The following is a 12,742-nucleotide window of genomic DNA, read 5'->3' as shown; positions in this document are numbered from 1 at the left end:
CAGTATAGGAAGTTCTTAAATAAGAAATGTGTGAACCTGTGGAAAGAGTAGATTTGGGAGATATATATAAATAAGCAGAGGAAAACAAGACTAATTAGACTAACAAGACTAACTAGCAAGACAAATTAGAGAAGCAAGAAGCTAACAAGTTCAGAAAGGGAAAGATTCTTGCATGCTTTCAGTGGCAGTCCAGCATGTTTCCTTGTCCAGTTGCTCCCCCTATAGACAAGAACGTTTTTGAACCTTCAAAGGTAATTTTACCCGTACGTTAAGGACTAGTTAAAAAACAAAAAACTACAGCAGTGGTGAAGTTGATAAAAGGCTGCAGTGATTATATCTGTATCTGGGTTTCAGGTCCCTGTTTTTATCTCTATATTTGCACATTGCATGCAGTCTTCATGAACTTCAGCTTTTGTGTTTCAGTGTTCCAAATCCTGTGAAGGAGGATTTAGAGTTCGAGAGGTACGATGTCTATCAGATGACATGACAACCAGTACTCAGTGTGATCCACAGCTTAAACCTGAAGAAAAAGAACCATGTAACACACAAGACTGTATCCCTGAAATAGGTACGGTAGAGAAACTTTGTGTTTTAACTATGGAACTCCATCTAGTGGATAAAATACCTGATAATCATGCACAGGTTTTAGAGTTTATTTTCTTTCTAAAGTCCAGAGGTTTGTTTTAATACAAAGTATGGCTTTTTTCTGTGATGTGAAAGTAGGTTTCCACTTCTGATTTAAAATGTTTTCCTTGAAGCATTGAAGAAAGTGGCTTACTTTTGAAGTTGCTGAGAATGTGAGAAATCCGCTTCTGTGAAAACGACAAATAGAGGTGTTTTTAAGCAGCCTCCTTGCATTCTGAAATGTTTCTCTTGGCAGAGTCTTTGAAAAACAACAACAAAAAGATCATGCATCATATACTGTGTTTGGTAACAGCTTCTATAAGAAACAATAACATTATGGATATTTAATATGAGAACATAAATAGCAAAATACTGTTTTTCTTGATTATGAACTTCCAGTGTGGCTTAAACATTTTTCCTCAAGATTTTCAAGCCTTAAATTAAGACATTATGGGCAATTTAGAAATAGTATTTTATATGTAGTATATATGCGCATCAAATTTTATTATCAAGCGTTGAAATTAATCGTTCTCCTCCAGATTTATTTTTAACAGTAATGAGAATGCTAGGGAAAGGAAGATGTGAGCATTTAGAAACAATTTGAACTCATATGCTACAATAATTATTTTAATAATGAGAATAATTTTTAACATGATGTAAGATAATTATCTTAAAAGCTGGTATACCTGTAGCATTAAAAATACTTATATTGTGCTACTGTTGTTGTTTCTTCTCTATTTAAAACAGGCTTGTACAGAACTGCTCATTTTTACATCTGATCCTAGCACTTTGACATTTTGTCATTGTCTTAACACCTGTGTGGTGGACAGTGGTCACCTGATCATACGAAAATACTAGCTGTCACTTAAAAAGTGTTTCTAACCCTGTTGGTTGTAAAGGAAAACTTCAAAATGTGAGCAGACCACATTATAGCAGCTTAGAAAATAATGGGGAGTGTTAAGAACACCAACTGTTTTTTATTTTTTGTTTTTTTTTTGGTTGGTTTGGTTTTAATCTGGTTAATTTCAACCAATCACAACATTTGTAACGAAGGTGATATTTTACTCAGCAGTGGATTATTTTAATTTAGCAGTTGAAAATTAACATTTGCAGGTTCTGGTGCCATCTGTACACTGCTGCAATAGTTTAGTATCTGGGAATCTAAAAATGAAGTGGATAGAGGTACCTAAGTGGAAATACTAGAAATTTCCTGATCATCTTTATTTAAGCCAAATTTTTCAGAAGAAAAAAAAATTAATGAACAGTGTGTATGGGGATAGGTACATTTAATCTGTGTTTTTGTGTATCTTGATTAAATGTGGAAAATCTTCAATCAATTTGCATAGGTAGCCTATTTTAACCTGACAATGAATGTTTGAATAGAGGTTAAAGGGATTTTACATGGTAAAGGAAAGGGGATTGGTTGCCTGTTATTCCACTGTTATTTTCTTCAGTTTCTTTTCTCTTCCTTTTTCTCCACAGATGAGAACTGCAAAGATAAATACTACAATTGCAATGTGGTGGTTCAGGCCCGGCTTTGTGTCTACACCTATTACAAAACAGCCTGTTGTGCATCCTGTACGCGTGTGGCAAATAGACAATCAGGGTTTCTAGGACGCAGATAACAAATACTCTTCTCAAAGCAGCAATGTCAGTCTTCAGATGGAGCTTGAACAGTGTTACTGTTTTGACTACAGCAGGTTTTAGCTTCTTAAAGAGATGGTTTTTGTATTGCTGTGTACATCAAGACACCACACCATTTCAGTTACACTTATTGTGCAGTTATGTCTTTTTTAAAAAGTTTGTTGTAAAACCATGATCTTTTTAAAGCATTAATTTTTAATGATAATATTCTTTGCACCTGCTCATCGGATAATTATTTAAAAAATATACCAGCCTTACTATTGTGAAATTATTGTTAAAAAAAAATCAGTCATACGCAATTACTGGAGATATTTTACCAATGTGGATGCAACTGCTGCGTTATTTTCTGAGTGCTTAACTCTTACTTGGTATTTTGGACTGCCTTAAAGTAATAGACCAAATCAACGAAACATGCACATGACAAGCACTATTTTACAGAGAAACCAGCCCCTCGAAGACTCATTCATGTTCAGTTTCTTAGCACACTAATGTATATTTTTAATTACTTCATTCATAATAAATTATAGTAATGGTTAAACTTTTTCACGTATACTTTTAGCTAACTTCCTGTCCTCAGGTGGCAAATATATGCACACTTGACTGCCAAAATGTGCCTTCATATTTAATTCATAAACTCTTGAAGTTATACTATTCTACTGTATGTTTTTTAAAATACATTACCTACCAGAGTGCCATTAGTGCCTAACCAATTAAGCCTTTAATAACTACAGCTGTCAGTGAGATTTACCGGGAAGGTGAGGAGACTTTGCTGATACTTAAAAAGAAATACACAGAGTGATTGTTTCCACTGGCAAGGTCTCTTTCCTGTAGGGCAGTTTTTCAGTGAATTGATATCTTGCCTGATGTCTTGTCTCTGCACTATTTTTTAACAACTACCATACAAAAGTATTGTGTCCAGACCTTGTCTGGATACATCACCAGTTTCTGAAGCAACCACCAACAGATGCAGACCTCTCTGCTTTATAGTAGTCTGTTATTCTTAGTGTCAGTAGTCTTTGTGAGTGTAGTAGCCAAGTATTTATAAGATCTTACCTGTTGATGTTCTTCAGGTTTTGATCACTTACTACCACGTATTTGTCATTTTTGCTTCATTCCATGTTTCACCCATCAGATCTTTTAATACCACTCCCTTTATACTACTCAAGAATAGCTTTTCTTAGACCTAAAGTTAGGTGGTGATTTTTCATTTCTGCAATTACTAGACTCAGCCTTAGGATGTGCTGAAGGTAAATAGATCACGTTGTGCAAGGCAGAAGAAAGCTTTTGCGTTATCTGCACATTCTCTAGGTTTTACCTGTGAGGTCTTTCAAATGTGTAAATAAGGCTGAGGGAAGAAAGAAACACCTCTGCTCATTCAACTGTTTATTACAGCATATTGCTTTTAAGTTCATGATATACAACTGTGCATCTATTTCTAAGGTGCTTGCTGCCTGAATTGAAAAGCAGCTTTAATAATGTATGTTAAGCCACTCCCAGTGATGCGGTAGTAGAGTGATTAATGTGTCCTGCTAATGATTAGAGGCATGTTTGAACCTCATTCTGGATTTGTGCTAGAGCTCATCCCAGATGATCCATCTGTAAATGTTCATCTGTTTTTATTTTGTTCTTACTGCTTGGATGGAGACAATGTGGAAGAGAGAATGGGCCACAGGGAGGCAAAGGTTTCTGGGCATGCTACTTACTAGTCACACCAGTTCATGTACTGGAAGCTACAGGCACAGAAAGGTAGAACACCTCTAGTCTAAAAGCTGCCTTGGACTGAGACAAACCTTAGATTTTTTGATTCAGTCACTTACGAAGAATGTATTTCAGCCATGATGAACTGTAGTGTTTGGCTAAATGAAATTAAGAAGTGTTTCCCCTAAACTTTGAAGTATTTGTGATTATAAACCATTAATGTTATTGGCTGTTTCTGTATACTTTGGTTTGGGCTTTTTCACTGTAATTAATTGATGAAAGCCCTTTAGAAACAGACATGCTAATTAGAAAACCTTCGATTTTAGTTCACAAAGCTTTTGCAGTCCTATTTCCTTGGATTATGAAAATTTATTCATGAAGATAATTTAAAAATTTGTGGTCATATTTTATATTCATTAAGATTCTTGACCAAAGACTGATACAGGGAAAGTACAGCACAAACAACTCTGGAATCCAGTATTTGTAAATACAGATTTTCATCTCAAAATCTCATTGCAGCAAATCTTCACATAGAGTGCATAATTTTTGCTGTTATCTCTTTTGTGCCAAGGAAGTGTATCCTGCAAGCTAGAGTGAAATACTTGTACTGAAAACCACAAGGAGAATGAAATACAGAGAAGTAATCAGGTTTGCAAACAATTCGTAGACAATCTGCTTGCACATACTCTTGGCTGTGAGACAGCAAGTTAGCAAGTAGACAGGTGATCCTAGTCTTCCATAAAATCTGTTGTTATGCTCTGGAATATATGGCAATTGGGTTATTTTACAAGGATTATAATCACGTAGGCTCTATTAAGCTGCCACTAAAGTAAACAATTCATGGGAGCTAAATAAGAATTTATACATACATGTAGTGCTATAACCCTGTATTACTCCTAAGCTATACAGCCTTGTGAATTTCATGCAGTGAATTATGTTTATAGAAACTATATATTTCTTTTTAGTAAAAGGACAGGTTTCAGATGTATCAGTTAAAAAAAGATTGCATCACCTAACTGAACATCTGGTGATATGGAAACTACTAAAGTCTTGCTGAACTTAATCATTTATCATCTCTTCTCATGTTTCAGCATAATCGAAATACTTGTTCCTGAAATATGAACTAATGAACCTTTCTTTCAGCACTTTGATGTAGAAGAACTAATATTACCTACACAAAGTAAATGGTATGCTAGTATTTCACTGTCACACAAAGTGCACTTTTGAAATTGTGACTATAGCATTTGTTTTAATAGAGCAGTATACCAATTTAGGATGATGCCTACAGAGGCCCTGATTTTAATTTCATGATTTTACTGTAAATCAGAGGTGGCATTTGCCTATGTCTAAGTCCTAGAACGTGCCAGTGGTCACCACTGAGGGAGGAAGGTGGAAGCAGCTAATGGCTAGTAGAACTTCCATATGTAAAGTGAGAGTAAAATGTGCTCTCCGTGGCTTTTCTTTCCAGTTCATCACCATCCTGCAGTCCCTCTCTTACACTGACAAGTGTTCTTCTCTTCCTATCTCACCTCCATCCCTTTGTGCTTTGGATGCCAATTTTAAATTTTGCCTGCATTACTGAAAATCCTCAATGGTTTCGTTAAGAATCTGTTAGAAATAAGCCCAGCTATGAAGAGAGCTATATTCCTGCCAGTTCAGTGATTTTTGTGTGTTCTTGTTGGCTAATTTTAAATGCATGATATTAAAATAACTACTGAAAGAGCTCCTGTTCAATGAACCTATGATTACACAACTATTGAAGTATGTATTGGCCCTTTATTCTCAAATCTAACATATATTTAAAAAAACAAACAAAGAAAAAAACTTTACACTCAAAAAGTAAAAATTTGTCTACCTGGTTTTCTTAAGATCTACACTTAGTGTCTGACTAATCTCTTTCTTAGAGCAATGTGGTGTATTAGGCAGATTATTTATGTGCGTGTCTGTATTTGGAACACAAAACATGACATTTTGAACACTGAAAGTAAACTTCCTTTGTTCTTAGCATCAGTTACAGAATATGTTTGTGGGAGCTATATTAGCTATTGCTTAGAAAATGTATTAAAATTGTACCTCCTAATATCTCAAATGATAAATCATCCAGTAATTGTTTTTAGTATAATTTAAAGGAAACTTCTCAGCATTATAATATCTTAATAGGGTGGGTAAAATTCAGACCTGGTGGAAGGAAGAAAGTTTCATTTAAGAGAACTCACACCAGACCTGAACTTGGCTCTTTACTTATCAGCTTTTAGTAACAAAAAGTTACAAATGCAAGTTCCTAATCTTCTATAACGCCATTTACTTTACTGGATTACAAAACAAACTACCACTATATTTGGAGAGGAGGGGAGCTTAATTTTGAGAAATCAGTGACCTCACAGTGACAGTCCGTCATTGCTGCTTGCCCTGAACTATTTCGTCTATGTTGTATTTGGGTCTCGTGAGACCTAGTCTTGCAATGGCCTTGGCAGGGTGGGTGCATACAAGCTTGTGAACCCCACATTGAAGTTGCTTGGGCTCCACGTGGAGGATCAGGAGGGACTGGAGCCTTAACTCTAAGGATATTTAAACCTGACAAAAAGTGACAAAAAAAAGAAAAAAAAACTTTTATATATTAAAAAAAAATGTCTACTTGACCCTAATAATTGATTTTGGCAGAAGGATATACTTTATTATAACTTATTTTGTTGTTATTTGTAAATACAAGATGTTTATGGGAAATATGTATTCTGAGCTGTGTGTATGGAACAAGCCACTGCACCAAAATAATTCAAATATTTAGAATAGGCAGATTTTTATTAAAAGGGACCTAATATGTATTTATTTACATATATCATTCACATTTTGTCCAGCTCTTTCATTATACTAACCCAGCTTTTATGGAATTTTATAGCACAAGTATTACATATATATTTTTGTATATATGTCATACTGGAAATCCGTAATATAATTTTCTAAACTTTCTGATTAGCCAGTTCCTTGAGTGAATTAAAGGAGGAGTAGAAGCAAATTGCTTTCTGACTCGTTCAGGAATATGTATCCATAGCAATGCACCTGAACCAGAACTGTACAGCATCCTTTTCATATTGTATGCATTTTCTCTTTGATGAAAAAATGTTAACTATTTTTGTTTATGACTAATTTATTTTTTATTATTTGGAAAAATAAAGTAATTCAAGATGAATTTATGTGATATGATTTATTTATTATTTGGTTGATTTGTTTGATTTCTTCCACGGTCATTGTTTCTGGGGAATTAAGCACAAGTATCAACAAAGGTATAATGCACTAAAGTAATCCTTGCTCATGTATTGAGGGGACAAAATACAACCATGCTGCAAAAAGGTTCATAACCAGAACTTTGTTAGAGCTTTGCAAAAGGGATTGCAACATCCTGATAGACTGTCCCTAATGGTAATCACGTATATTAGAAATGGGAAAGAAGGCCATTTCCTGGTGTTTTGGGAGCTCCTGTGCAGTTTCTTGCAGGTTTCCTCCCAGTGTATTCTCAACCATATTGTGTGTTTGTAGCATAAGGCTCTGTCACTTCCATGTCTAGACTCACAGTGGTTTACCAGTAAAAAATTATCAATGTAACTGCAAAATTATCCAAGCCTGGATGCAGCTGAGGTGCGGTCATACCATACATAAGACGATGTTATACATTGTAAAACTAGTATCCTGGGTGCTGAGGGAATGTGCGGGTGAATGCGTAGGTAGAATGTCTGTTGGTAGCTGCTCAAAGATCATAGTTTTTTCCTCCCGATTTGGCATAACCAGACTAGTAGTGTAGACACCTCATTACAAATTTTATTGTAATTCCACTATAAATTAGTGAAATTCTAAGGGAGGAAAAACTATACCTAAACCTTTTTAGAGATCATCAGTTGTTTCATCTTTCTTTTTTGCTGTTGTGAGAAAATCTGTATAGTTGAAGAAAAGTAGAAATTATTTGTTGAGTTATTTGAGTTTGGATTTTGTTCCTGAATTCCAAATTACTAATGAATAGAAAAGGTCAAATTTGGTAGGCACAAAAGGGATGTACTCCTTAGTAATAATTTAAGAACTGTATGCTCTCAGCATGCCAGAGAAAGATGTAGTTTGTTTTAGAAAGTTCCGTGTCCAAGCTCATTCATCAATAGATGTTATTAATGAGTTAGAATGTTAGGATATGTATATGCTACAGCAATACATGCAATGTCTTGGAACTGGATGCTTCTGGCTAAATAAAATAATTTTTACCTTGTAATACGTCAGAGCATTTCATAGTTTTAAGTGCAGCAATCACACAATACCGGTCATCACAGACCAGTACAATCTGAGGGCACACCAGGTGTTTTCCCTCTGCTCAGCCTTCATTTAAACAATATAGTTTATCACTTAAACCATACAGTGAAGTTGGTAATGCAGTTTAGTCAGTAATGTTAGCATTTTTGCTGGAGGATTAAATTCTCTTTAATTGTGTTTGTAATTTACATCTTAACAAGGTATTTCCAAAGTAGTGTCTGTAACTGTGGATACAGAAGAGTGCCATGCATGCTTCCTGAGGCACTGGACTTCTGGAGCACAGGGAGCTCTCCCGTGGCTTGCACAGGATTGACACAGCAAAGTCCAAAGCTAAAAGCAAAGTGGATTTATCTATTTTAATTTTTTTATTAAATGCAGAGGTAAGATGTTTTTGTTAGAAGGCAACAACTACTGTTTTCTGTGTGGACCAAATGCAAGGAGTAAGCCTTGGGTTGTAACCCTGAAGTTCTGTCCTGGAGGTGTTGGGCAGCTGTTTCACCATCCCTACCCACCGGCTGAAATCACCCATGTCTCGTTGTGGTGCTTTTAATGCCTGCGGTACGAGCGCTGAAAAACTGCCACTCTTTGAGGAGGGAAGCGTAAACGTGTGGAGTATTACTGCAAGCTAAGTTCGTGTAGCCTACGGACAACACTTCTACACTACAAAACCTGAGTAATTTCGTACCCGTGAAAAAATCAATTGCAAATCAACAACTGTCCTTTCTACCACGGGGCAAAGCGCACGTTACCTTTGTTTGGCTTTAACGCTGCCCACCGAGGCAGCCCCGCGCCCCAGGAGCGGGTCGGGCAGCACCGGCGGGAAGCCGCGGCCCCCCTCAGCCGCCTCGTGCCCTTGGCGCCCAGCGGCCGGCTCCACCGCGCGAGTCCGCCACCTGAGGCGAGGCGCGGACACGCGCCGCCGCGACCGTTGCGCGACCGTTAGGCGGCCCCGCCCCGCGCTGTGGAGAGGCCGGCGGGAGCCCGCGCCCTGCGCGGGCGTACGGGGGGCCGCCGATGTCGGCGGGGCGGGGGCGGAGCGGGACGGGACGGGACGGGACGGTGTTCCTCCTTCCCTCCCTTCCTCCCGCCCACCCTCCCGGCAGAGCGAGCCTGGTAGCGGCCGGAGTTCGGTCACGGCTGCTGGGAAACGCAGCGCTCCTCTCCCCCTCTGGGCGCCGCAGGGGCTGAGGCTCGTTTCTGTAAGTGCGTGATGGACACTTGTCTCGTTAAAAAAAAAAACAGAACTTGGGTTATTGACCCACAAGCTTCCTTGATAATTAATTACTCAAGTTTCTACCACAAGTTCTTTACGTTTAAAGTAAAAAATAAAAGTAAAAATAGTAAGAGGAGCAAATGCAGTACTTGTTTTCTCATCCGCCTTCAGAAGCGGTACATCGGCCTCTGTGAGGTGACCCTGAAGCGTGGTAAGGCTGTCCGGGCTTTCAGGTCTGGGTAGTGAGGAAGGTTTCATGTTTTCACGTGGTACCTGTTTCTGGCACTAGACAGACGGGGTTCTCCATGTCCCACGCCTTGTGTGAAGGGCAGACCTGTTGCATGGCTGCCTGTCCTGAGATTAATATTTAAAAAAAAGTTAGGTAAACTGTGGGATTAACCCCTCTAGTGATGAGTTGTTGAATGCCAAGTGCAGATCTTTAATGCCTGACTCCACACCCTGTCTTGTCTGTACCTGTAGCTAGCCACAAACTTGTACAAGGAAATGGGAACTGAGGGAAAACATCAAGGGATTATTCATAACATAAAATCAAATAATTGCTCTTAAAAGAAGCAGAAAAGAAGACTTAATTTTGGCTCTCTGCAGATGCAAGTTCCAATAAGGAACAAATACAGAAAGTCAGTGCTCTTTCCTGACCTATTTTCTAATATAAATAGACTTATGTGAGCATTGATTGAGAATGTATTGTAACGCCTATCCATAAAAAAAGTTTAAAATTCTTCACTGAACAGCTGAGGTTGGAAGACAGATAATCTACTTCAGCCCCCTGCACCAAACAGGCTTAGCTACAGCAGGTTGCCCAGGGCTGTGTTCAGTCAGGTTTTGAGTATCTCCAAGAATTGAAACTCTACAACAGGCATCCCTGGGCAACCTGTTCCAGTGTTCCACCACCCTCACAGGTTTTTTTTGTGTGTGGGTTGTTGTTTTTTTTTAACGTTTTCTTATTTTCAAATGGGATTTCTTTTGATTCAGTTTGTACCTACTGCCCCTTGACCTGTCATGGGGTACCCTTGAGAAGAGCCTGGCTCAGTTGTCTCCAGTCATTCACATCAGTAAGATCTCCCCTGAGCCTTCTCTTCTCCACATAGAGCAGTCCCAGGTGTCTTGGCCTCTCCTTATGTGTGAGCTGCTCCAGTCCTTTATCTTTGTGACCCTTCATTGGACTCACTCCACTAAGTCTACATGTGTCCTGTGCTCAGATTGATCCTTGTACTTGATCCTGATGACATACACCTTAATATCCTAAGTGAGCCAGCTGGAACAGCACACACAAGATACCCTTCTCTGTAATGACATAATCAAATCCAGCTAGTGGGAAGCAGTACTTTTAAAAAAAAAAAAAAAAAAAAAAACCTGTTGTTGTGTACCTACCACACGACTAAGTGATGAAAAAAGGATCCAAAATTAAGGCAGTAAATCTATAAAAGATGTTCTTAAAACATGTACTTAACAGCCTGGGAAAGAAGGTGCTGAAATCATTCAGCTTTTTTAGTATCTCTTTGTTTCTTTTTTAATTTATCCCACTGATTTAATATTTCTCATTATAATTGGCCATATGCTAGTAGTCAAGGCTTTGGTTACAGATAATTGGATATACAATAATAAAAAGAAGAATTGTGACTTCCCAGAGGCCTTGTTAAAAACACATGGATACCATGTTTATGCTGTCTAATCTTTTGTTTAAATATATTACTATTCACCATGCTGCTATATTAAAAACTATGTTGTATTGCAATGGTAAGTGTAAAGAGATGGTTTCGAGCAGATTGGTGCAGCTCTTTGTTTTGATCTTGTTTCCTGGTTTCCAAGGTGTGTTCTCCTTCACTGTATCAGCAGTCCCTCTTTCCCTAGGCAGCAGGTTAGATGCAAATGAACAAGTCTAGTATGTTCCAAGAAGATGTCTGCTTTTGAATCCTGCTGCTAGATTTGTTGCTGCTAGAAAACAAAGGAAATTACATCCTTCTTGGGCTGCTGGTTTTGAAAATTCTTCTGTACTTACTAATTTTGCATTTGTATGTAACACCATGAGAGGCTTGTATGAGGTGGCTGGTTGCTACTGACTTTTACAGGAGTTACTTTGCAAACCTAAGTGCTGAACTTTCTCTGATAGAGCTTTTATCTTGCACATACTTCTCTAAATAAGGTTGAGAACACTTTTATGTTTAACTAACTCAGATCATTTATACACTAGATGGCTGAGGAAAATAAGACATAAGTAAAATTGTAATGGACCTTGATTTCTATTTCAACTGCCAGAAGAAAAACAGGCCCATTAAATCCAATGGTTCTAAAAAGCAAGGATTCTTGCCTGCACAGTGATATGCAGGCATGGCCAAATTAAGTTAAGTCTAGATGGTGTTAGTGGTTGTTAGTACGGACAAATTACTGTTCAGTAGAACTTTTAATGTTTTTTCCATATGTAATTTGTAAAAAAAAGGAAAAAAAAAACCTGTAGCATAACCCCCTTCTAATTATTACTCTCCTATTACACTAGAAATCTATGGATTTCTAAAAGCTTAAATGATATGGAACAACTGTAAATGAAAAGAGAGATACAGTACATATAGATCAACTGGAATTGTCATCAGTGCTTCCAGTCAGTGCTTCACTGCTGAGCAGGTGCCAGAAGATGCATTTTGCTTTGGAGACTTTTTGATTGACATGGGACAAATGTTTGGCCCTTACTAAAGTCGTATGGATTTGAAGCTTGACAGGTGAGTCTGGATTGTTGGTTGCTGTTGAGGGTCTTGAGAAATATCACAGTGTGGTATGTTATGGTTTGGTGTGGTAATTCATCACATAATCATTTAATTCATCACACATCTTAAGTGTCAGGCTGGAAGGTATAACAGGTGGATGCATGCCATTTATTTCAAAGAATTCAAATGATTTCTTTCTGTAGGTTGTTCTGGACAATTCATAGTCCAAGCAGAGCTTTTTTGGAAGAACATTTTTTTTAATGATGTTTGATTAAGTTTTAAGAAGCAGATGCAACTGGTGACAAGTATCTGAATGAGCTCACAAAAATATTCCCAAGGTACTGAGCTAATTATATATTCATTCCAACATGCTACCTGCAGGTGATGAGTTGCTACCAAATGTTAATGCCTGCATTTTCTTATTGGTATGAGTTGCAGCTGTGGTACTGTCTACAGAGCTAAAAAGTGCATTGTTAGGATTTTTCTTTGTAAATGGAGAGTAATAATAACAAGCGTTTTCATTTAGCAAAGAGGACAGCTGAAGTAACACCTC

General features: G+C 37.7%; 1 protein-coding gene and 1 long non-coding RNA gene across 6 annotated transcripts in view; both read left to right on the top strand.

Annotated features, from left to right (window-relative positions):
• The window catches only part of THSD4 (thrombospondin type 1 domain containing 4), a 297,318-nt gene extending 294,508 nt beyond the window's left edge, over positions 1 to 2,810 (top strand). For all 4 annotated transcript variants that reach the window (XM_040569780.1, XM_040569779.1, XM_040569781.1 and 1 more), the window contains 2 exons: positions 424 to 568; positions 2,107 to 2,810. In XM_040569780.1, the coding sequence (XP_040425714.1) occupies positions 424 to 568; positions 2,107 to 2,249 (288 nt within the window). In that variant the 3' untranslated portion in view covers positions 2,250 to 2,810. The remainder of the gene's footprint in view (positions 1 to 423; positions 569 to 2,106) is intronic.
• A 6,501-nt stretch (positions 2,811 to 9,311) lies between these two features.
• LOC121076069 overlaps positions 9,312 to 12,742 on the top strand; it is a 130,831-nt gene continuing 127,400 nt past the window's right edge. For both annotated transcript variants that reach the window (XR_005823315.1, XR_005823314.1), the window contains exons 1-2: positions 9,312 to 9,455; positions 10,463 to 10,542. This is a non-coding gene — a long non-coding RNA (uncharacterized LOC121076069). The remainder of the gene's footprint in view (positions 9,456 to 10,462; positions 10,543 to 12,742) is intronic.

This window comes from Cygnus olor, chromosome 11, assembly GCF_009769625.2.
Source record: "Cygnus olor isolate bCygOlo1 chromosome 11, bCygOlo1.pri.v2, whole genome shotgun sequence".
NCBI classification, from domain to species: Eukaryota; Metazoa; Chordata; class Aves; order Anseriformes; family Anatidae; genus Cygnus; species Cygnus olor.
The sequence above is the reverse complement of the archived record's forward strand: the minus strand, read 5'-3'. Positions and strand labels throughout refer to the sequence as shown.